Source organism: Leptinotarsa decemlineata, unplaced genomic scaffold (genome assembly GCF_025532065.1).
Source record: "Leptinotarsa decemlineata unplaced genomic scaffold, Ldec_3_MD MMD2_tig00000882_RagTag_RagTag, whole genome shotgun sequence".
NCBI lineage: Eukaryota > Metazoa > Arthropoda > Insecta > Coleoptera > Chrysomelidae > Leptinotarsa > Leptinotarsa decemlineata.
In genome coordinates this window covers 5,250,928-5,276,591 of record NW_027412556.1, presented here as the reverse complement: position 1 = coordinate 5,276,591, position 25,664 = coordinate 5,250,928, and the positions used below count along the sequence as shown (strand labels likewise).

Here is a 25,664-nt window from a genome sequence, read left to right as displayed (position 1 = left end):
GCTTAGTGATCTGGAGTACACTCCACATCCTGGGCCTTCTTTGGTTTTGGAGCTGTCTGTTTATATGTGGATTGCATTTGTAGCATTTGAATGTTTTATTTGTATTTTGTAGGGTTTATTAAACACAAACCTGGATTCAATTGCATCACTGGCTGTCTGCAGCAGAGGTTGCGTAGTAAGTGCTTCTCGTCATAGGTTCAGCCTCAATTGACCCATTCCTACGAGGTTTAAACCAGCCGTGCACAATCGTAACATGGCCATTAGCAACTTCCTTAACGTACAGGTCCGGAGGTGTCAGACCAGTAATTAATTCCATTGCCGCGGTTGGTGTCGTTCTCATGGCTCCTGTAATTTATTAAACAAGCCAATCGCTGTATTTGATATAATTTTTGGATGGCCGTTGCTTGTAGAACTTTCAGCACCCATGCAATGGCTCCGTACGTTAACATAGGTCTTATTATTGCAGGGTAGATGAGTGTGGAAGACCCACGGTCAATCTAGAATCGAGAAATCAACTGCTAGATTGAGCTGTGAAAAACCTAATGATTCGTGTACTTCACCGTTAACTCCATTTTTCAGGTGATAAATTCTTCATCATAAATGCTGGATCCGTAACTGTAACGAAAAGAGGAGAAGGCATTGTTAATATTCTCCACGAGGGAGATAGTTTTGGAGAATTGGCATTGACGATGACTATCAACGCCAGACAGGCAACAGTAATTGCAAATCCTCCTGGGGTTGAATGTCTGACCCTCACTATGAGGGAGTTCATCGATCTTATGGAAATATATAAATTTGAAACCCAAAGAATCCATCAAACCTACTCGAGAATATGGGGATATTAAACTGTCAGATCTACAGAGGAAGGCAACTCTTGGAGAAGGGGGCTTTGGTAGAGTCGAACTGGTTGAATATATGGATAGAAAACTTGCCTTCGCTCTGAAGATGTTGAAGAAGTTTGATATAGTGGAGAGTATGCAACAGGAACACATTCTCAATGAACGTAAAATTCAATTAGGCTGCAGTTCTCCTTTCATTTTGAAACTATTTAGAACGTTCAGGGACGACAACTACGTATATTTTCTGATGGAAACATGTCTTGGTGAGTATCTGAATTCCAAAAATATTTTCCGACATGTGGAATTGATTTGATAGCTTCATTGTTTGAATTCGTTCGACCTGTACTGGTAATGGGCTACTGCCTGGGCTGAGAAGTCCCGGCCTGAAAAAAAAATGCATTTTTCTGTTCAAAGTTGGCTTCATTCATCAATGTAATAATCTCCATTAAGAGCCACGCATTCATTCCAGTGCTGCACTTTTGTAGAACGATTTATCTTTTGCCACAAAATAGGCCTCAGTTTCAGCAATAACCTTCTCATTCTACCGAAATTTCTTACCGGTGAGCTTCATTTGAGGTCTGCGAATAGCCAGAAGTCGCTAGCAGTTAAATCTGGTGAATACGGTGGATGTGAGAGCAATTCGAAGTTCAATTCATGTAGTTTTATCATTGTTTCCATTGACTTGTGACACGGTGTGTTGTCTTGATAGAACAATTTTTTTCTTTGCCATAAGCGGTCGTTTCTTTGCATTTTTGGCCTTCAAACACTCCAATAACGCTATATAATATTCACTATTGATGATGATACTGGTTAGATGGAAGAGCAATTTCTGCCTTGATTTATCATGCGCAGACGTTGAATTCTGCCATTTGTTAGGTTGGATTAGTATCTCTTGTACTAAGTAACCTTTCAATAAAAGCATTTATTATTATTATATTTTACTTCCCAAGATAGTCGATGAATATTACACCACGCACATCCCAAAATACCGAGCCCATCACCTTTCCAGCCGATTGTTGTGCTTTCAGGCTCTTTGGACGAGGTTTACTAGTTGCTCTCCACTCAGTTGACGGTCGTTTTGATTCCGGAGTGAAGTGATTAGACAAGGGTCTAATCTTGGACCGTTATCATTCATACTATTTATAAATGAGATTGCCCATGAAATTCCTCCTCATAAATTGCTATTTGCAGATGACATGAAAATATATCGTGAAATCCAAGATGAAACAGACTGTTTTACATTGCAGGAGAACATAAATTCTTTGACTAATTGGTGTATTCGTAATAAATTGTATTTAAACACGAATTCACACGTAATATATTACCGGAAACATTCAAGTATGTGCTAGATGGTGAAAGTTTAACGCGAATCACGAAATCAAACGATCTGGCGGTTTTGCTTGATCAAAAACTCACGTTTTTCAATCATTTTCAGAATGTAATATCAACTTCAATGAGAAGACTGGGTTTCTTGTTACGCAACTGCAAGGAATTTGAGATCTTCTTTCATTCTTTGAAAACAGTTTACTTAACACTGATCAGAAGTAAATTAGAGCACTGCAGTGTCGTTTGGAATCCGTCCCATATGAAACATACATCTAGTTGAGGAAATGTTAAAAAATTTTTGAAATATGCATATTTCAAAAAACATGGTGCTTAACCCATCAGGTACGGAGTTTTCTTGTTTTTCAAAAAAATGATAATTTCAAGTGAAAGTGCTTCAATTAATTCTAGTGATCAAGAAAATAACAACCAATTATTGAAATATGCATTTTTCTTCAAAATATTGCCGGTTGCCATATGGCAATGCTAGGCATTGCAATGAGTGGTGCAGAATTAGTAAAATAACGACTTGAATGAAATGTTTTTATTGAAAAAATGTCAGAATTGTCAGGAAGATTTACAAACGGGTATAGAACAATAAATTGCATTTTAGGCAAAGCCCTACGCCACATTTGATACAGATTGTTCTCATAATTGACTTGCATTGTTCACCAGCACAAATTTTTTTCTTATTATTTGGTACAGATGTCAGATAATGTCCCGCATTATCAAATCTTATGTCATCAGAAATACGGCTAAAAGATCTACTTGATGCACTGCTTGATGGCCTGCCACCAGGTTTCCGAGGATTGCGATATTTTATGAGGTATGCTTTGACAATCTCTCTCCTGAATTGCAGATGAGTCAAATTATTTCCTGCTTTCTTATGTAAAATCCAAGCGTTTTGTAAAGTAGCATCTATTAACCAAGTGAAGAGACACCACCACCATTTTTTTGACGCTGCCCATTGGAGATACTCCATCAGAAGTAGATGCAACAGTTACCACATTGTTATCAACTCACCTCACCAATATAATTCCATTTTGCTTATCCAATACATAACCGACTTTTCCCCTGTTCTTCTTTTTCATAGATTTTTTCGAAATTAGAGGACAGCTTTTTGGGATATGGTTTTCTCTAATTGTGCCTGTTGCATCATATCCCATTCGTTTGAGGTGAGTCAATAGATGGAAACTAGTGAAGAGGTTATCACAAAATAGAGAATATCGTAGATTTCGTTTCTCCTCAGGCATCTCGTTCAATAATGTGACAAATGGTGCAGAAGAAGTTCCAAACACCGCATTATAATTGTCATTATATTTTGGATCCTTTCCTTGATATATCATGAAATTCGCAAGATATCCGCTTGTACCATTGATACACCAAACCTTGTACCCAAAACGTATTGGTTTTCCCTTTATAAATTGTTTACATGAATGCCTACCAAAATATTTTACCATGGATTCATCGTAATTTAAATCTCTCTCGGGTACGTAATATTTCATAAATTTGGCTTGCAATTTTTCTACGAGTGGTCGCAATTTGTAGTACTTATCGGATTGATCGATATCATTATTATTTGCTGAATGGAAATATTTCCAAATTGTCAAAAATCGATCTCCTCTCATTGCCTCTATAACCAATTGGTTGCCCAAATCTCCAGCAATATCCCAAAATAATTTTTTGCCTGGCATCCAGTTATATCCAGACAATATTAGGATTGCGAGAAAACACCGCATTTCCTCTCGAGTTATTTGGGGATTGGGATGATTTTTGAAAAAGGCATATCTTGTCGTCTCTTCCAAGAAAAAATCAATCATGTCGTCATCAAAGAACAGTTCGAACATTTCGACAGGCGTGAAAGTTTTGAAATTCTCATAATTTCCCTTAGGAAATTCTTTCGCCGTCATTATAAGATCACCTTCGATCCATTCAATTTTGTTATAATCAATTTTTTCTGCTTGCGCGAAAACAGTTTCTTCTCGATTGTTTCCTTCTACAAAATTTTCGCGCATCCCCTCATTATGTTTGTCGAGAGTAACTGGTTCGTCATCTTCGAGGGAATCGTTTTGAAAAACTTCTAACTGAGCGGATGCCTTCAGTTGATTTCTTGACAAATTGTCAACAAGCCCTCCTTCATCCTCGCCAGAATCTTCATCAGTCAATTCATTCACATCTGGCGGTTCTATAAAGATGTTTCGAACATCGAGGTCGTCTGAATAAGCCATTTGCAATGCTTCTTCCAGAGTTAACCCACCTCTAACAACAAAAAGGAACATCATATAAACATGCAGCCTGTGAAGCCTAGCATTGCCATATGGCAATTCTGAGGTTAGGAATCAATTAAATATCTAATTAGCGAATTATTTCAGTCAAAAGTGCTATTTGTATGGAAAATCATCATTTATTTAGATTTGCATGCTATTATAAACCATAACAGAAGATATTTTGTTGTACCTACATGAAGTTTATATCCATTTTGCAGTCAGCAAATATAACACGCTAGAATATTCAATCACACTAAGGGAAAGAAGCATGCCAGAATCATCTACTCCTATTTAGAAGTAACGTAAACAATTCGTGAACTGCACCATAGCAGAAAACTGTGAAAATTGATTATGTTCTTTTCAAAAAACAGTATAGATGTCAGGTAGATGAGCATTGCCATATGGCAACGCCAGTCTGTTATGGGTTAACTCGAGAGGGGTTATAGCTGTGACTCATTGTTGGACAAGTTCCAAATGATATCTCTTAACAATGCAGGAAAAGCCGAGATATGTGTTTTGCATTTAAAATAATACATGGACCGATAGATTGCTCGTCTCTATTGTCTCAAATGCTATTCAGTGTAGCGCGTATTTCATCTAGATTCTGTAACACATTTCATATCCCGGTTTCTTATACACTGCATCATTTCCATTCTCCCATAACTACTATATCTAGAAGTGTTGATAATGTTCCTAATGTAGATATATTTTTTCTAACGTTCAAATAATTCAAAAAAGAGATTCTTCGTTTCATTCAGAATTGATTTTACTATATGTATAATTATCATATTTCTAATTGTATACACCTGTGAATGGGTTTTTGGGCCTGCTAGATGTATAAATAAATAAATATCCATTGTCATATATCGACGCAAAAATTCCGCTTTGTTTTGTTCAAATATGGCCAAACACTGCTCAGAATCATCAAGACGTTCTTGTTTTTGGTCAACAGTGAGCTCGCGCGGCACTCACTTTGAACCAAGCTTTCTCATAGTCGAAAGCTCATGCCAAAAGCCAACACGTTATTTTGATGTCTTCATAATGTCAGGTGACTCACGCAACTTTTCTTTTTGATCATTCAAAGCGATTTTGGGGATTTGTTTTAATGTTTCGGTCAGCGTTTGAAGTCAGCAACCCGATGTTTAATTGTCGTTTCTGATGGAGTGGAGTCCTTATAACACTTTCCAAGCTATTGCTTCGCTTGAACGGTATTTTTTTCGATCAACTTATGAGTAGAATCTCATGAAATTTCAACAGTTTTCTTTTGAAGGATAGTACTAACTCAAAAAGCAACAAATGCAATGAGACTAGCGCTATCTATATGTTGTTAGGTCTGAGAGTTTTCAGCCAATGTAGTATAATCCTGAAATATGTAGCTGACATTAAAAAAACCCACAAGGGTTTGGCCACTTGCAGATAATAATAGTGAATCGCACAAATTGCTGACCACCATAAAGTAACCATGGTCTTTTTTTGGTGGGTTTTCGCTTTTGGAAAGTGTTCGGATGGCTTATCGATGTCCCACCTGTAACGGTTCATTTATGAGATACTGGGACAACCTGTATATACGGTTCGATAGTTCAACTGAAATGGCGTGCAGGTGGACAGAAGACAATTGACAATTGAAGCAACGGTGCGAGGCTTCAGCGAACGAACATCGAGCAGAGAAAGGGTGGGTGCTGTTCGATAAAATAAATTTCACACTTCGTGTACCTATTTAACTTCAAAGGCCTAAAAAGAATCTAAGGTAAATAATTCAAGACATTACAATTTCTAGTTTTTTTCGGTAGATTTGCAGAAACGATGTTCTCGTTTCAGGCCTAAAAGAAGGAAAAAGATCAAGAAGGATCAGATTCAGATTAGTTGACGTTAATTTCAATCAATTCAACTCCATCCAGAAAATTTGGCTTCATCTGTATCTTGATCGTTCACTGCCTGCTACGTCGTTGTCCGATTGTCTGCCTTGAGAACTGATGTTCATTTTATAAGAAATTCGATGCGAGTTACACCACTAACTAGCTTCGTTCTGGTCGTGTCTGCAATTTCAGGAAGACTCGTGGAAATTCACCCCTTCCGGATATATAAGTACGTGAAAACCTACTTCTTGAGACAGAGTGAGTAACTACATGTCTTCTCCTTCAATGTCAAGTGGACTATATTGAAATGAAGAAGCTATGCGTTTTATTTATTATTATTACCGAATGATTATTTATTGATCGTTTAAACTTGTAAATGCTTTCCCTTCAAAATTGTTCATGTATACCTATTTGTGATTTGATCGACAGCTGTTGATTGAACAATCCCTATTGATTAAGAGTATTGAGTTATAATTATTATGAAATTTTGATGTTCATATTATCTATTCATATTTGTTGGCTCCACTAGAAACCAATCTCCGTGTTTCATGTGAATTTATTTTCCTGCTACTTGTTTGATCCTTCAGTAATATTTATGCCATAGTTGAGAGATAAGCAAACCTTGTTGCAAGTTATCATATATTTATAGATTAAATATATGTATATTCATATATCTGCATTTATTTTGTTTGACTCCCCATTCCTCGTCAATTTATATAAGTATATTTATTGGCTGACACCCTCTCAGCTTACTAAAGAACATCTTGAATTTTCAATCAGATCTCAAGAATTCGAATCCACGCCTTGGTTGTGACGTAGATAAAATTGATGTTGAAACTTTTTGTTTAAGAAATTTCATTTCTCAAGGTAGTACGCCACAAACCAATGTCCTTTACTTAACAAACAATCATAATCGGCTGGGTTTTGAGGACTTCCATGAAAAACCTATTTATTTCCATAATTCTCTTGATATTAATAATAAACTTTATTCCGTAATTGTCATTTTTACAATGTACATTGTTGTTACAGAATATGTAATCCTGTACAAAAATTACCTAAGCATGAATGCTTGAAGTGCATATTTCTGCACGAGGAAAGTTTTTTTTTAATTTTGAATGTTTGGAGAGATCATTGAATCATTTATTCAATATATTTCTTTCTTGCAGGTGGAGACCTGTGGCATTTGCTGTATAAACTGAGAAATCACCGCTTCGAGGACAAAGAAGCCAAGTTCTACGCAGCTTGTGTACTTGAGGCGATTGCCTTTCTTCATTCGAACGAAATAATCTACAGAGATCTGAAACCAGAAAACCTACTAATAGCCGCCAACGGGTATTTGAAGCTCTCTGATTTCGGATTGGCTAAAAAACTCAACAAAGGCGATAAGACTTTCACTTTCGCCGGGACGCCAGAATATTTGGCACCGGAGGTTGTACTGTGCAAGGGATACACTAAAGCTGTAGATTGTTGGCAAATCGGAGTTATCATTTTCGAATTGCTATGCAAGAGAACACCGTTCCGTTCCCTTTCGGACAACCCTATGGATATCTATGAAAAAATTACGAGAGGGTTAGATGAGACTCGGTTCCCTGTCTTCGTGGACCTTAACGCTCAAAGCCTTATAAAGAAGTTGTGTCGACTCGAACCGACGGAACGGCTAGGAATGGGTGAGAATGGCGTTGAAGATATTCGATCGCACAATTGGTTCGCAGAGTTTGATTGGAAAAAGTTGCGGGAGCTTAAATTGAAGCCTCCTTTCATACCAAAACTCAAGGGACTGTTTGACACTAGATATATCGACAAAAAGTCGGAGAATGTTCTGTTTCCACCTCCCGAAACTTCTGGGTGGGATGATGTGTTTCAGATGTGAAAACGTTGCAATTGCAACGTTGTTAGAGAATATTTGCTGTTACCCTGTATGGAGAATATACAGAGTGATTGCGACATGAGCATACTTCTGTGAAGAGGTATAAAAAAGTATTTCGGAGTAGGCTGGAGCTAATTTTTCATTACCTGAATTGCGATAGTCTTGAGATAACCTGGAGTTTGTTTTTCTAAGATTCACAATTTAGCACCAGTAACTTCCAAATATTAAAAATACGATGAACATGTTTTTACTTGTTAATGTTAGTCTAAGATAACAGAGTAATGAGTTTTTCATTCGAAATAGCATTATGAGTTCTGATGAAAATGTTTGTACAATTTTTATATTAAAAAAAAAACGAAGTAGAAAATCGCACATTGCATTTTCGCTGTTTCCTTCATGAAGAATGGTAAAACATTTGAAAAAGTGGCAATTTGAAACAACTAGAACTAAAATATGAGGCAGGGCAATTTTGATTCGGAAAGATGTCTATTGAAAGTTATCAAAATGACAAGTTGTTTCCTAAAATATGGCAGAAACTATAAACACTTTTAGATTCCAATGAGGTCAACTTTCAACTATTGTTCAAATGTCCACTACGCCTTCTCTGGGTGGGGCTAATCCAAAACGTCCAATTTTCCTTGATTCTAGCGCATCAATCAGAGTGAATTTGACCGTAAGCATTGGTTATATTGACTTTGAGGACCACTGTGATTTGTGGTTCATTCCATACACCTGCGACTCAAGAAAACCAAGAAAAAGTCTAACGGGGTACGATCTTGGCGGCCAGATCATATCACCTCTACGTGAGATGACCATTACCATGCCCTCAAGTAGTTTGTACAGAATATCCAATGTGGCATGAACTGTGTGGCACGTAGCGTCGTTCTATTGAATCTATATGTCGTTGATGTCCAAATCATCAAATTCAGGTCAACAAAAGTTGGTAATCATCGACCTATAGTGCTCGCCATTGGCCTGGCCAACGTATTTCTTGAAGAAATATGGATCGATGACGCCGCCAGTCCAAAATACACCAAACAGTGACATTTTGGGATGTATTGGATACTCTTGACCTTATGTGGATTGATATCATCCCATTTATTCAGAAATGAATATCATCTCTGAAGATGATTTTTTATTGCTCAAAAAAAGGCTCCTGCAGAAACCATTTCCAAAAACTGAATATCCCAACATTTTATAATACATATATTCTTAAAATAGTTCTCGACTATTCATAAGAGGAGAATCGAACTGACGAGACCTGCAAACGTACATTTCTACCCAACAAGAAATCAAGACTTTATATTACCCACATACAGGTACGACAGATCAAGAAAAGGGTCACTTTACACAGGCACTATGGTGTACAATAAAATTCCTGACAACTTCAAATCACTTTCCCAAAAAAAATTCAAACGCGAAGTTAAAAAATACCTGAAACAGTACACCTATTACAGCCTGGATGAATATTTCAACCAATTAACCAATGAAAATGTGTTACGTAAGCGAAATCTGTTGAATTTTGATATCACTCATTATTTGATAGTATTCACATTCATTACATTCTATGATTATCATCGGGACCAATCCTATACTAAAGATATATTTTAGTCTTTATTTTTACCTCTGTTATAACCCTGAAGAGGCATAAGCCTATAGTAGGGCCCCACACAAAACAGACATTCACAATATTTTGTGATTTTTTTTTTGATATTTAAACATTTTGTTATTAATCCTAAAGAATAATAAACATTTTTGACTTGACTTGAACAGTGTTATATACCTTGTACCCTCTAACCGCAACAAATGCAAACAGTGTATTTATTATGAATGTGTATGTATTCATGTAAGTAGTATTTCACGGAAATAAATGTTCTGCTTTGCTCTGTTCTGTTTTCAATGGAAATTAGGGTTAGTTGCCAATAGCTCTAGAGCCCATTTAGCGAACACACGTCGTTGTCTATGGTCGTTTACCTTCGGTTCCTGGGTCAGTCACCAGTTTTTGTGAGCGACGCGAAATCGACTGCCTCGGATTCTCCTGTACTCTCTCATTTTGGATATTTTCTTGATCCAAGTGTCTAATGTCCAAAATCTTTCCAGTGATTCGTCAAATTTCTAACATACATTTAAATGTTAGCTTCAATTTTATCCAATTCCAAGCATTTCATATTGTGAAATTCATAAATTTATATTCTAATATATCTTCAATTGTAATAAAATATAAGTTAGCACATCTTTCAATTTCTTTTCCATTGGGTGTTTTATGATACATCTCAACTTAGTGTTCTATGAAACTGGTTTTTGAGTTGCTTCAACTGATTAGATTGGCACCACTGTTAAAATTTGACCTTGATGTAAAAAACAAGTGTTCATCAACTTCAATATTCGAATATTCTCGTTATTCTGTTACTGCGTCCTATTAAATTTCAACATCATTTACTTATTTCAAATATTGACTGAAAGTTTCAAGAGTGTTTCATAGTAATATTATTTTAATCTGTTACAAATATTGCATTGTCAACTTTACCAAAATGTTTTTTTGTACTTATATTTGATGATTTTTCCACCATTTGCGCAGACAAATGTAGACAATGTAAGTAGTTTTATCAAAACTTAAGCAAAATGTAAATACGCACATATTCTTACCCTTGTAGTTTCCCTGATGATGACAATAAAAAGTGTCGAAATATTGGAATTAATATCCTTCTTTTGCATGTTGCGTAATTTTGTCTCTAACTTGTCAGCAAAGACCACCTATTTACCTATATACACAGCTTTCTGATGTCCAAATTTTCAGATAATATACGATGATTAGTATCTCCTGTACTGAGTAATCTTTCAATAAAAGCATTTATTATTATTATTATTATGTACCTCATTTTATAAATGCCTACTGAGTCTGCTAGGTCGCGCACTTTCAGTCGACGATCCGCTTTGTGGATTTTCTTCACCGTTCCTGGAGTCGTCACCTCATTCGGTCGACCACTATGATGCTCGTCTTGGCAGCTCGTATGGTCTCGTTTAAACTAGTTTAAACTCCGTTACCCAATATTTTACTGTTGTAAACAAAGGAACAGACTAATCCAGACTAAGTATTGTACCACATAACGATGACCAAATTCACCGAAAACGTTCATTATTGATGGCTGCCAAACAAATAATGAACAGCACAGGGTCTTCAAACTTGAAACATATGCTTTATAGACTGTGTACTTTCTACTAAAGTCATATTTTTCAAACAACTACCGCCATCTCTAGGTCAGGCCGGGTATTTATGGGACCATCCTGGTATTAAGTCTCTCATTCGTATTTATTTACAAATTATTAACAAATAGCCAACATGAAACACATTCGAAGAACTAGTTGTTTCAACTCTGCTATCTCTGTTGATTTTAGAAATGTGTTCCCATATTTTTGAAAACAAAAATGAATTCACCTCAGAGACAAGAGACAAAACAAGATTATTATGTACCATTTTGTAAATACAAAATGTCAGCAAACTCTCCTACGCTCTCAGGCATAAAAATATTCAATAAATTAGCATGCTATACGAGTATGAAGCACAACACAAAAAATTTGGAGAAATTCTGAAAAAATCTACAAATGTTTCATGATGAATTTTCCTATTATTCGTGTACTTTTTTGTAGTCTTACTTTAGGTATTAGGTGTTCGAATTTCAATAGGCAAAAGAGATATTTTCTATGTATTTGAATTTGAGGCGTTTTCACTGAACTAGACGTCACGAATATGAAGATATTTTTCATCATATGTATAAAGCACAGCTCAAAAAAATTTGGAGAAATCCTGAAGAAATCTACGAATGTTTCATGATGAATTATCCTACCATTCATGTACTTTTTTGTAGTCTTACTTTAGGTATTAGTTGTTCGAATTTCAATAGGCAAAAGAGATATTTTCTATGTATTTGAATTTGAGGCGTTTTCACTGAACTAGACGTCACAAATATGAAGATATTTTTCATCAAATGTATAAAGCACAGCTCAAAAAAATTTGGAGAAATCCTGAAGAAATCTACAAAAGTTTCATGATGAATTTTCCTATCATTCGTGTACTTTTTTGTAGTCTTACTTCAGGTATTAGGTGTTCGAATTTCAGTAGGCAAAAGAGATATTTTCTATGTATTTGAATTTGAGGCGTTTTCACTGAACTAGACGTCACGAATATGAAGATATTTTTCATCATATGTATAAAGCACAGCTCAAAAAAATTTGGAGAAATCCTGAAGAAATCTATAAATGTTTCATGATGAATTTTCCTACCATTCATGTACTTTTTCGTATTCTTACTTTAGGTATTAGGCAAAAGAGAGATTTTCTATGTATTTGAATTTGAGGAGTTTGCACTGAACTAGACGTCACAAATATGAAGATATTTTTCATCATATGTATATGATTTGTTTTCGTAATTGAACCGAATTATTGTGATCGCTATCTCCTAGTTTGTGGCATTGCCAAAATTGATAAATATAAAGTTACACTCAATATAGTTCAACAAAGTTCTCACTATTATTTCAGATTTCTATCAGAGGTTATTCACCATAAAAATATTTGGATATGAAATTTTGCTACATGATATCATTTTGTTACATCATTTACTTCAAAATCACCAACTAGTGTTGGTGATTTTGAAGTAAACAACGGAAATTTTTCAATCTTCTTTTTGTCAGATGAGGGTCTATTTATAATAGACTCGTCATGCTATTGCGTAAATACGACATGATTATTTATCAATATTGATAAATACTACTATTTTCTTGAAACGAATTGGAAATAAATATGGCTTTAGTAACTCTGACAAAAAATACTACGAGATCTCTACTCCCATAAACAAAACTCAAAAATATGGAAGATGAAACAAAAAAGTCATATTTAGAGCCTCGCTTGTTCTGGTGATGGAAGTTATTTACAATGGTGAATGCGATTCCAAAGGGTGAATACGAGCGTTGAAATCACGAGGCGATTTTGACTCATTTTCGTGAAATATTCCCATATCAAAAATTAACCGTTTACGAGATTAAAAAAGTTTATTCCAAAATGAGATTGATTTCAATTTTTACCGAAAACTATTCATTAATTTCTATTTTGTTCCCTTGGGAGTAATCCCCCTCAGATATAATACACTTGTGCCAGCGTTTTTTTCAATCCTCGAAGCAATTCTAATATGAAGTTTTTGGTATGTCTTCAAGCTCTCTCAGCGATTCGGTTTTTATCTCCCCAATCGTTGCAAAACGTCGTACTTTCATGGATGTGTTTTTGGAATCTTTGAAACAGAAAAAAGTCATTTGTGGGCAAGTCTGGTGAATATGGTGGCCGAGGCATGATTACGGTGTTGTTTTTGGCCAAAAAATCACGAACAAACAAAGACGGGTGAGCAGGTCCATTATCGTGATGCAAAAGCCATGAATTGTTTTCACTAGGAGGAGAAAATTGGACGATCTAACGCCACTTTCCCTCAATGGTGACGTCATTCCGGAGGTGAGATGTCTTCGCATTGTCCTTAATAAAAACTCACTTGGAACGCTTATTTGGAAAAAGTTTAACACAAAGCCAGACAGACTACATCTATGGACATGTCAAAGGATTTGTGGTGAAACTTGGGGTTTAGGTCCCAAGCGAATCCATTGGATTTATGTGATGATTGTCAGACCAATGATCACATATGGTGCAGTTGCTTGGTGGCCGAAAGATTTACAGAAAACGGCTCAGGCGAAGCTCTCTGGCTCACAGAGACAAGCTTGTCTGACCATCAGTGGTACCATCGGTACCACACCGTCAGTGGCCATGGAGATCCTTTAGATCTACCTCCTCTTTACATTTTTCTGAAGAGAGAGGCTAGATGGACTGCATATAGACTTGGGCACATTGTCAATTACACAAATCCATTTAATGCATAGTGCAAAGAACTGTTGGTTGACACTGGAAGTCACAGCATTCTGAAAATGACCTCTAACTTTATGCCTTCCACTGTAAACTACGAACTACTTTATAACGTATTGTTCCCGAGTAGAGAGGACTGGAGAAGGGAATATTAAGAGCAGATAGTTGTTGGTTCACAGATAGATCAAAAACACCTACCGGTTCTGGTGCAGGTGTTTTGAGTCACAGACCCAGGACAGAGATATCAACCTGCCTAGGAACCAATGCGACTGTATTTAATGCGGAAATGTACGCTATTGAATTGTATGCGGAGAGATTGGAAGAATCCAACCTCCCACACAAGTCGATAAAAATATTCTCGGACAGTCAAGCGGCGTTGGAAGCTGTTGGCTCCTACCGAGCAACGTCTTAATTGGTAGCAAATTACCAAAAACGATTTTCCTCGATACGAAGACTTAACAGATGGTCTCTGGTCTGGATTCCTGGCCATACTGGCCTGGAAGGCAATGAGGCTGCTGACTCCTTTGCAAAGAGGGTGCTGCAAACAGCTTCATCAGACCAAAACTTGTCATTGGCATCATTTTAGGCTTTGCCAAACAAACATTGAACACCTGGATGGCAAGAAGATTTATGGACTTCTGGCAGAATCTTCCAGGATTGGCTCACTCCAAGTCATTTATTCATCTTTCGAAGCTTGATACCAAACAGTTGGGATGAACTACGATGTTTAACAGGCCTTCTTACCAGCTTTTTTTTCTGTTTGATTCGGCCGTTACTTGATGAAGATCCATAGTAATTTCAAAAACTACACTACATACTACATTGGTGTAGTTTCTGAAACTTCTTACAGGTCACTGTCATTTGAATCATCATATGCAGAGACTCGGACTATCAGAATACAGTGTGTGTCGCCTGTGTTTGGAAAATGATGAAACAGCAGAGCCCCAGGCCTGTGTCCGACCCGATGGGGACTGAATCAGATTTTTAGAGTTCAGCAGAGCCATACTCCTACCATCTGACTTGAAAGACCACTCACCATATAAACTAATCGGCTTCGTTAAGAAGCTGGGTTCATTTGGTCGAGTGAGAATAGGTGTAATTCACAATAAACCCTTGCGGGTTGCGGTGGAAGGTCGAATAGAGCCACTCACTTTGAACCTAACCTAAGCACATACAAAATTGTTCAAAATATCTGAACACTGCTGGATATAACTACAGTTGAACATGCGGGGTGGAAGCTATCTAAAAAATAGGAGTTCGCTTTAAACAAACTGCGTTTCAGATGACATTTTTTTCAGAATATGGATTGGTCGCTGACTCAATCCCTCGAGGAGTGAACCAGCACATCTTTGAACAAAAACTCCTGCGTAACCTCCCAAAGATAAGGTGAGGTAATTATCAGTATCGAACAAACGTATCAGATATAATTCACTTGAATTAATGGAACGATAAGGACGAATCAAGACTCTGAAAGTACTTCACCGCATGAAGATAAATATTGTGATCGAGAATAGAGAAAACAAAAGGTGATAACGGTGAACTCAATTTCGAAATAAAATGCTATTTTGCAGGGCCAAACGTCGGTCCAGCAGTGTCAAATTGGAAACATTGAGTATGGACAGCAGAAGATCTGGAGTGATTTCTAAATCAGTAGATATCAATGTGGATGATGTGAATATAGAAGATATAAAGACATATCCAAAATCCAAGGGGTGAGTACATTGAACCTGTCTATCAGGAATTCTATTGGTTGTGCACTGCTGATTGGAATAATTAGTTATAGCATAGTTCTCATACTCGACAGAAATATCTCAATATTCCATATCGTTCGCTTGCAGAATCCATTATTCACGACTTTTGAAACGCTACAAAAAACACACATATTTATTATAAAATTTCTCATCATTAACGGGAATCCAAAAATAATGTTCGTAAATTATTGAGAACATTTGAAATACCCATATTCACTAGTTTCATATACATATTGAAGAATTCCCATATTTTTTTGCATAATAATATAAACAATTTTGTAAAAAATCAATCTCTCCTGAAAATATAACCTTTCGGAAATTGGTATTTACTTTTTCGTTAATAACTCAAAAAATATTAATATTTAGGCAATTTTGAAAAAAGTTCGTTAAAGAGAAGGAAATTTTCGATATAAAAGTTTCGACTCCCGAAACTCCAGCTCCATTATTTATTATTTTAATTTGACGTTGAAAATAGGGTTCCGCGCGGCTGTTACGGTATGCGCGCGCTGTGCTGTTAAAGAGAGTTTATCAAAAGAAATAATTTTTTTATAAAATAAAATGTAATTTTAAAAATTTGAAACACTTGAATGAATCGAGTCCCGTAGAAAAAAAAGTTTTATCACCATTTTTCACAAAGTTGTTCAATTGTTAACTAACAAAATTCTTCCCAATCTCCGTTAGCATAAATAATGGGATAAAAGTTATAAATAATCGGCCTATAAATTTTAAACTTCGTGGAGCCCTCTTGATGTATATACTTCATACGATCCTGCGATGAAAGTTCATAAACATTCATTAATTTGTTAATCATGATTTTTTATAACTATTGCAAAATGAAATATCTAAAAATTGTTGATAAAAATTTTTTCAATTGATATTCAGCTATGTCTGTTTTCACATTGAACAATAGCAGTTATTAACATAGAATATGAAATTTTTACGTAATTTGTTTATTAAATTATTTTAAACAAACAGAGAAATTCAATATTTTTGAAAAATTTTTATTGCTATTTTGTTGTCTAAAGATGAACATGATTTAAAAAAAAATCTCAATTTTAATTTTTAATTGTTTGAAATCAATTTTTTTATATTTCGATTGTTCAAATGCTTAGTTAAAGAATAAATTTGCTTTTAAAAATAATAATTCACACTTTTAAATAGTTTGGCAAAGAAAAAAACTATAAAAACAGCTATATTTTTTTTTTAATTATTATGATACTTTATGGCACTTTTTTATATACATCTGTTTTTATGATTTTTTTCTGCTTCAGGAAAAAATATAACGTTTGGTCAATATTTGTTTATAACAAATTGTTAAACTAATAAACAATCAAATGATGAATAACATTTTTTTGGCAAATTATTCAAAAGTGTAAATTTTGATTTCAAAAAGTGAAATTATTTCTTAACTAATTATTTAAACAATCGAAATATAAAAAAAATCGATTTCAAACAATTAAAAATGGAAATTAAGAAAAATTTATTCCTTAAAAATCATAATTATCTCTAGACAACAAAATTAGCAGAAAATTTTTTTTCGAAAATATTGAATTTCTTGATTTGTTTAAAACAATTTAATAAACAAATTACGTGAAAAATTCATATCTTATGTTAATAACTGCCATTGTTTAATGTGAAAACAGACATAGCCAAATATCAATTGAAAAAAAAATTATCAACAATTTTCAGATATGTCATTTTGCAATAGCATAATTAACAAATTATTAAATTTTTATGAACTTTTATCGCAGGATCGTATGAAGGCCTCCACGAAGTTTATAATCTATAAGCCAATTATTTATACCTTTTATTCCATTATTTATGCCAACGGAGATTGGGAAAGAAATGTTTAGTTAACAATTGAATAACTTTTTGAAAAATGGTGATAAAACTTTTTTTTCTACGGGACTCGATTAATTCAAGTATCAAAAAGATACTAGAATTTTTTCAAATTTTTAAAATGACATTTTATGTTATAAAAAAAAAATTTCTTTTGATAAACTTTCTTTAGCGGCAGCGCGCATGCCATAACAGCCGCGCCTAAAACCTATTTTCAAAGTCGAATTAAAATAATAAATGATGGAGATAGAGTTTCGAAAAACGGGACTTCTTTATCGGAAATTTCCTCCTCTTTGACGAGCTTCTTTCAAAATTGCTAAAGTATTAATATTTTTTGAGTTATTAACGAAAAACTAAATACCATTTTTCTTAATATTATTTTGTTAATAACAATTGCAATTTTTTACCTGCACCAAAATCCTTCAAAAACATTTTTCTAGAGGCGATTCTGAATCGAATGAGCTATCGCTCATATTATTAGGACCTTTATCTCTATTTTTCATGTTTTTGAACTCGTTAATTAGGGGCCTCTGTTATAGGCTCATGCCTCTCCAGGGTTGGGTTATATTATAAATTAATTTGAATTAAAATCATCGGAGTTAGTAATCTGTATCTTTGATTGGAGTGTCCGGGTCCATTCAAATTAATTTCACGATATATTGTGAAATGACTCAAAATATTTTTTTGTAGTATTATAGAGTTCAAAATTTCGTTTCATTACTCACCTTTACTCATCGTAATGTACGATATTCAAAAGTGTTTAGGGTAAGAATAGAACCGCAAAACTCTTTCAACAGAGCACTGGATACAAAACTGAGTTCAAATTAGCTTGTACAAAATAGTAAAGGGAGTCAGATTGTTGGAATGGGTGACACGAAAAAATATGAGAGAAAGATCAAATTGATCTTCCTCTTGAAGATGATCACTTGGTGATCGAAACACGTGTCGAGGTGTTAAAATAACTGTTTGGTGTTGGGGAAAAAACTCCGTAATATTCATCACTACACCAAAGGTTCAAAACAGTGCATCACATTTGTACGTGTAGTTTAATGCCATACCTGTCTATGTAATTTGGCAAAACAGACAGAATAAATGACCACTCATTTGACGGGTGTAGCTTCAACAATATGGCCGTTATCAATTGAAGAGGTTTCGAATTCCCTCTTGAAAGACCAAACAACTTCCTTCCTGAAAAGGATATTCTTGAAAAATGTATCAATTTCACTATATGTACTGAATGTACTTCACGAGTGGTTGCAAAAAACTTCACTGTAAAACTATTCATGAAATGAACAAGCTACTAACATTTCAATATATTAATTTTTTTCAGGGAGGAAGATCTCATCCGCAAGGCTATCGAGGAAAATGAATTTTTGTCGAGTATCCTTTCCGAAAAGAGGCTACAGAAAATCGTTGAATGTATGAAGGTTGAGAAAGTATCAGAAGGACAGATGATCATAAAGGAAGGCGTTGTTGGTTCAGATTTGTATATTTCTGTTTCGGGGAGTTACCAAGTTATAGTCGGAGATAATGTCGTCAATACCTTCCATGATGTTAGAGTTTTTGGCGAACTTGCAATACTGTACTCTGCTAAAAGATATGCATCGGTCAAATCATTGGAGAATGGATCTGTCTGGGTATTGGATTGCCCTACGTTCAAAAGACTTATGATCAAAACTGCCATAGAGGAGCATGAAGAGATGGCGAGTTTTTTGAGAAATGTTCCACAACTCAACACCGCCGTACCAGAAAAATTGTACCAAGTGGCTAACTTGCTGCAGAGTGAGTTTTTTCCGTCTGGAACTGACATTGTTAGGCAGGGTGAAATAGGGGACAAATTTTATATTATAAGAGCCGGATCTGTGACAATCGAGAAAGACCAAGAAACGGTTGCTCATCTATCGAAAGGAAACTATTTCGGTGAACTAGCTCTCCTGAAAGAGGAATTTCGTCAAGCTACTGTTATAGCAGATATGCCTGGGACGGAATGTTTAACGCTAACGAGAAAACAGTTCATCGACCATTTTGGCGACATAGATGAGTTCATCAGACTCAAAATGCACCCCGTTACCGAAATAGAAAAAGCCGAATTCACTAGTTTCCAACTGGATGATCTGCAAGAGATTCAAACTTTGGGACTAGGAGCTTACGGTAGAGTTAAACTCGTTCAACACAAGCGGTACAAAAATTTGGTGTTTGCTTTGAAGAGTTCAAGAAAGGTTGATATTTCCAAAAAGAGCCAACAGAATCAGATTTATAACGAAAAACATTTGCATATGTTGTGTAACTGCGTGTTCATTACCCGCATGTACAGAACCTTCCAAGATTCCAAGTATCTCTATTACTTGTTGGAAGTTGGATTGGGAGGGGACTTATGGAATCTTCTGCACAAACAGAAGATAAAGCGTTTCAATGAGGATGACGCCAAATTTTACTCAGGTAGGTATATACAGGCTGATTCACGGTGGATGGCACATTAGACGTTTCTGGTGAACCAGACAACGGATCACTTTGAAAATTCAATGGAGGGCATATTCGGACATTCTCTAGCCAACTAAAATACTTTCGACAATGCGGTGTTGCCGCTTCTATTAGAAAGCAGTAGCAACTTTGATTTTTCAAATGGAACACTCTGTATATAATATTATTTTTGGAATCTCCAACAATTGCCCGACAACTTTTCTTGATATTTCCCTATACCTATCTGTTACCGTTTTCGAAATAAAAATTAATTTCAATTTTTTTCTTCGAAAATCATGACTTCTAAAAATGCCGATATCTTTTAGTTAAGAAGTACTATGATATCGAAATTTGGTTTGGAGTTAGGTGATACTTGGACACTTCCCACACGTCAGCCTAATCTCCGTTACTTCAATACAGGGTGGTAAAAAAATACAGTATTTTCGTTTGCTTGAAAAAGTTGCTGAAATTTGATTATTTTAAATAGAACACCTTGTAAATTATTAAAAATTCGGAAAGCTGCTGAAATTTGCTTTCTTTCTATGTATATCATACCTATACCTAACTAGTCAAGTTTCGGACTTATGAACATTTATTTGTGAAAATGTCCCTTCAGAATGGCATTTCCATTCGGTATTTGGTAAGCAGGCCATGATTACTATTTGACAGTAGCGTTGTGACATTCTCCTAATAATATCGACATTTTCGTCATTTCAGAAGTTGCAAATACCTTCAAAACGATGGAACAAAACTATTCAAACGAAGTTCTTATGAATTTGTTTATTATTTTTGGACAGTATGACAAAATTATCAGCAGAACATGTAGAAAGTTCAATGAAATGTATCCGAATCTACCGCCAATGAACCTCAAGAAATTTATACGAAGTGTATGTATGTGGGAAGTGTCCAAGTATCACCTAACTCCAAACCAAATTTCGATATCATAGTACTTCCTAACTAAAAGATATCGGCATTTTTAGAAGTCATGATTTTCGAAGAAAAAAATTGAAATTAATTTTTATTTCGAAAACGGTAACAGATAGGTATAGGGAAATATCAAGAAAAGTTGTCGGGCAATTGTTGGAGATTCCAAAAATAATATTATATACAGAGTGTTCCATTTGAAAAATCAAAGTTGCTACTGCTTTCTAATAGAAGTGGCAACACCGCATTGTCGAAAGTATTTTAGTTGGCTAGAGAATGTCCGAATATGCCCTCCATTGAATTTTCAAAGTGATCCGTTGTCTGATTCACCAGAAACGTGTAATGTGCCATCCACCGTGAATCAGCCTGTATACTAGCTATATAAATAGGAGAACATTTTCTACTCTGAAAATTTACGAATATAATTTGAAACTGTTACTTTAAGTACACTGTTACGTGTCAATTTGGAGATTTTTTTAAGCTTATAGCTTTCGAAAACTCCATTCAATCTCTGCTTTGACATATTTTATTCATTGAAAAGGTGCCGAAACTGAAGAATTGATATGAATGAATACTTATTTGAGGTGTGTGTTTCTGTGCCGAGAAGATGAATGACAGTGAGCCTATCAGCTGTCTTTACGGAATCTTCGAAATACCGTCGTAGCATCGCCTTGTCACGGTAATGCGGGGCTCTGCCGTGATTGACCTTCTTTCTCTAGCTACTCGTGGGACTTTTATGGACATAGTTAACTTAAAACTGACGCTGAATTTACAGAGGAGATGGATGCCGAGCTAACGACTCCAACTGACCTCCCTGTAAATTTAGATGAGGAGCGAGTCTACTGAGGAGATGGATATCGAGTTTACGACTCCAACTGACTCCCCTGTAAATTTAGATCAAGAGCGAGAGCTTCTCAACTCTCCAACTCCGGATCCAATAACTGAACCTACAAAAAAGATTTGGTGGTGCAGCCGGGAAACGACTGAGATGTCTTCTCAAGAGCGGGGTACCTTATGAAACCGCCTTGCACCAAATTCTTGAGCAGCGTACCCAGAATCTGTCTCAAGTGGAGGAACAAACCCCCCATGAGCAGGTTAGCAAACGTTTGCGCTCAAGTTATGATTCACCAAAACCAGAGGCGAAAAACCCTGTACGGTTGAATCTAAGGCATCGTCAGGTGTAGTTGGCGTGCAAAAACCTTCGGCAGAGTTCGGCAGAGCCGTACTTTTACCATCTGATCTGAAAGACCACTCACCATACAAACTAATCGGTTTCGTTAAGAAGTTGGGTTTATTTGGTCGAGAGTGAATAGAGTTACAATAAACCCTTGCGGACTGCGATGGAGGGACGAATAGACCCTCCTGTAAGGAGTGTAGAAATCTGCATGTATATCGTTTTGCCGTTGTGGATTTTGTAGAGAGACAAAAAAATGAACAAAAACAGTTAGTGATATAGAAAATGATAAAGTGGCTGACTACTGCATATACATTAACATATAATAATGATGGATATTATTTGAAAATCAATCTATCATCTATCAATCTAACCGGACCAGACCAGCGTCGACCATACCAAAGCCTGTGAACCCACAGTCGACGTTTGAGAATAGGAAGATTGAGATCCTTGCAGAGACCAGCGACGCGATCTGCAGATTGAGACCCCGGCGTCGAGTCACAAAACTCTACAGCATATCACTATATGAGTAGTAGGCAAATTGAGACCTCATTATAGTCATAGCTTCTTGAAAATGGCTGGAATGATGAGATGGCTGAAACGTCGAACAACTGAAAACATTACGTGACAGTAATGATCACCATGAATGTGGTAGTCTTTGTGAATCATAAACAAAAATGATCCGACAAGCCATAGCATAGCACCATTAAATAAGGGGAAAGGAATGAGACCTGTAATAAAACATTCAATACCTTCGAGACCTTACCTCATATCTCTTCCCTTTCAGATAAACTGTCTCAAGTTTTCGAAGAATGTCTCTGTTTTTCCTGTTAGCGACTGCAACAAGATCACGACTACTTTGTTTTTGTTTTCTAATTACAACCAAGTGATATTTGATATGAAAAGATACTATACCGTTGATGAGGAAGTATATGAAATCATTTTTTGTTTCAGGGTGTATTTTGGAAGCGCTGAGCTACCTCCACGATCGGGGAATTCTCTACAGAGACCTGAAGCCGGAGAACGTTATCCTTCATCACACCGGCTACTTGAAGCTGGCCGATTTTGGATTCGCCAAACAACTCGACGGAAAAGAAAAAACCTTTTCTTTTGTAGGCACTGCCGAATACGTAGCTCCAGAGATAATCCAGAATAAGGGTTACAATAAAGCTGTCGATTACTGGGCCTTTGGTATTTTCGTTTACGAGCTGCTAGTTGGAAAAACCCCCTTCAGAAGTCACGATCCTGCTCACCTGCAGACCTACAGGACGATTATGAAAGGAATTGATAGTATCGTTATGCCGCACTACCTTAGCCATAAAGCCAAGTCTCTCATTAAGAAACTATGTGCTCAGAATCCCAGCGAGCGACTGGGATGTCTGAAGAGTGGCGTTGATGCTATAAGAAATCATGGTTGGTATTCCAGCTTCGACTGGAGTAAGCTGGTGAATATGGAACTAGAGCCACCCTATAAACCCCATCTTCAGAACAACGTTGACACTAGAAACTTTGATAAATTTCCCGATGAGAAGGATGTTCCCGAGGACGACTTTTCGGACTGGGCTGAAGGATTTTAGGAGAGGTGGAACTATCAGACAGCCGAAGAAGAGAGTGGCTTGGGTTCAATTCATTTGGGTGGCAATCAACCAGGCTCAGCTTCTCAGCTTGTTGTTTACTTTGTATTCGAGAGCATAATGGTGGAGCCTCCAAAATATGTTTCAATTCTCAACGTTGTCAATGTCTCAATGTGGAACTGAAATATACTTTCCTCATTTCACCACTGATATAATATATGCGGAGGAGAAATAAACAACTCATATTTTTCTGTTTGTTTTAATTTTATTCATTGTCTTGATTTTATTATACCTATGTTCATACCCATATTTAGGAATAAACCCTACTGCTTTGTACGCTGCTAATAAATTGCTGTAGATTTTATTGAAAGAACAACTTTTGAAATTTTGAAATGAAAGAGTCATCCTCAAACCATTCAACGCGTGATTAGACTGGTTATCAGTTTTAAGAGATACGAGTATCAACTTTCTTTTAATATTTTAGACGATCAAAGATAATTTTTGATGTTTCGGACTCTACCCAGGCGAATAACTTTTCGAATAGAATTCAACAGCCTTTTTTTAAAGAAATTTCACGGCAAAAATATGAATTGTAAGTTTTTCAGTTTGAAAAAAATGTTTGTCGAATATTGTTTATAATATGAATGGGGAAGTGTACGAGGTATGTTCAAAAAATAAGGTTAATGTTCAAATTTTAGTATTCGATTAGCAATTAGTTGATATCGAGCAAAACCTCATAGTTGGTGGTAGTTTCACTGTCTTCCAGAGTACTGAATGAAATTCGACCAACTGGAAGGTTTTGCTAGGAATTTTCAATGGTTTTTCCAAACACGCAATTATTAACCTTGTTTTTTGAATTTTTTATCCTGGTATTTTCAATTCCACTTGTGTTCATGAGAAAATGAATTTTACTTTCCGATTCTAATCAAAATATATGACACCTGGTAGCACTTAATCCTCAAATATTCTTTCTTCAAGTGAGATTCTATTTGTTGAAATCTGCTGGTCAAGTCTGTCTGAAAAAATGTATGAACAGCCTCACAAAAACCAAATCTCCTTTTTAGCGAAATTCAAAAACACAGGGATAATTTCAATAGAAAAGAAGAGCGATGGACATCAATAAAATCTAGCTGCCTGTCCGTGGTTGTAGACAAAAAAGGTCAGGTAATCCAATTAAGAGAAATGAAGCCATGCCCACCTATGATTCAATAAACGTTTTCATTCATCCAGCATTGAGATTTCTGCATTGGAAACGGAAACGACTCAAGCATCAACTCGAGCAGTTCGATCGGTACCTCATTGACTTCGATACTACCGCAGTAATAGACGAAACGTCAGACAATAAAACCTGCAGGCCACGGTCGTGAAACCTGGAAAAGAGCTTTGATACACTGATACTTTTGATGTGAACTCCAGTGGTGATAATTCGAATTTATTTATTTCGAAGAACTTGTCAAGGACATTTGTTTTCATATAAAAATACAAAACATTGTCATCTTCGTTCTATTGATATTTTTATAGATAGAAAGAGCAATAAATAATGAAAGTCGATGACATTTTCAGATCTCTTGTCTTTGAAGAAACTTCTGTGTAGGAATGTTACTGCTTAGTGTTGGAAAACCTGGAGCTGGATCGATTATACGCAGGATTCGTGACCGTGGTGGTTGCTTCGCGGAAAATGGGATTTTTCGTTACGCCAAACTTGACAGCTCGTCTTTCCCGGTCGAACTTTTCATATTCACGACGATCGTGAAGTGTGGTGCATATTTTCCAGATGAGTAACATTATCAAACCGGCCAGTAAAATGCTTCCTATGACACCCAAAATCCAGGCTGGAAAATAACATTCAGAATTATCAAATCGAAATAATATATTTTACGTTGAATATTAAT

The 25,664-nt window shown here is 35.9% G+C and overlaps 3 protein-coding genes across 3 annotated transcripts in view; 2 read left to right on the top strand and 1 right to left on the bottom strand.

Annotated features, from left to right (window-relative positions):
- Positions 1-542: 542 nt before the first annotated feature.
- Positions 543-9,916, top strand: LOC111508661 (cGMP-dependent protein kinase 1). The gene is made up of 2 exons (XM_074174885.1): positions 543-1,102; positions 7,452-9,916. Exons 1-2 carry the CDS (start codon positions 916-918, stop codon positions 8,153-8,155), a joined length of 891 nt encoding a protein of 296 aa, XP_074030986.1. The 5' UTR covers positions 543-915; the 3' UTR covers positions 8,156-9,916.
- Positions 9,917-15,458: 5,542 nt separating this feature from the next.
- Positions 15,459-25,606, top strand: LOC111508658 (cGMP-dependent protein kinase, isozyme 1-like). Its single transcript, XM_074174884.1, has 3 exons — positions 15,459-15,762; positions 18,971-20,079; positions 23,153-25,606. Exons 1-3 carry the CDS (start codon positions 15,608-15,610, stop codon positions 23,773-23,775), a joined length of 1,887 nt encoding a protein of 628 aa, XP_074030985.1. The 5' UTR covers positions 15,459-15,607; the 3' UTR covers positions 23,776-25,606.
- The window catches only part of LOC111508660 (integrin beta-PS), a 21,858-nt gene continuing 21,385 nt past the window's right edge, over positions 25,192-25,664 (bottom strand). Inside the window, exon 9 of the mRNA XM_074174883.1 lies at positions 25,192-25,604. Coding sequence (XP_074030984.1) covers positions 25,372-25,604 — 233 coding nt within the window. The 3' untranslated portion in view covers positions 25,192-25,371. The remainder of the gene's footprint in view (positions 25,605-25,664) is intronic.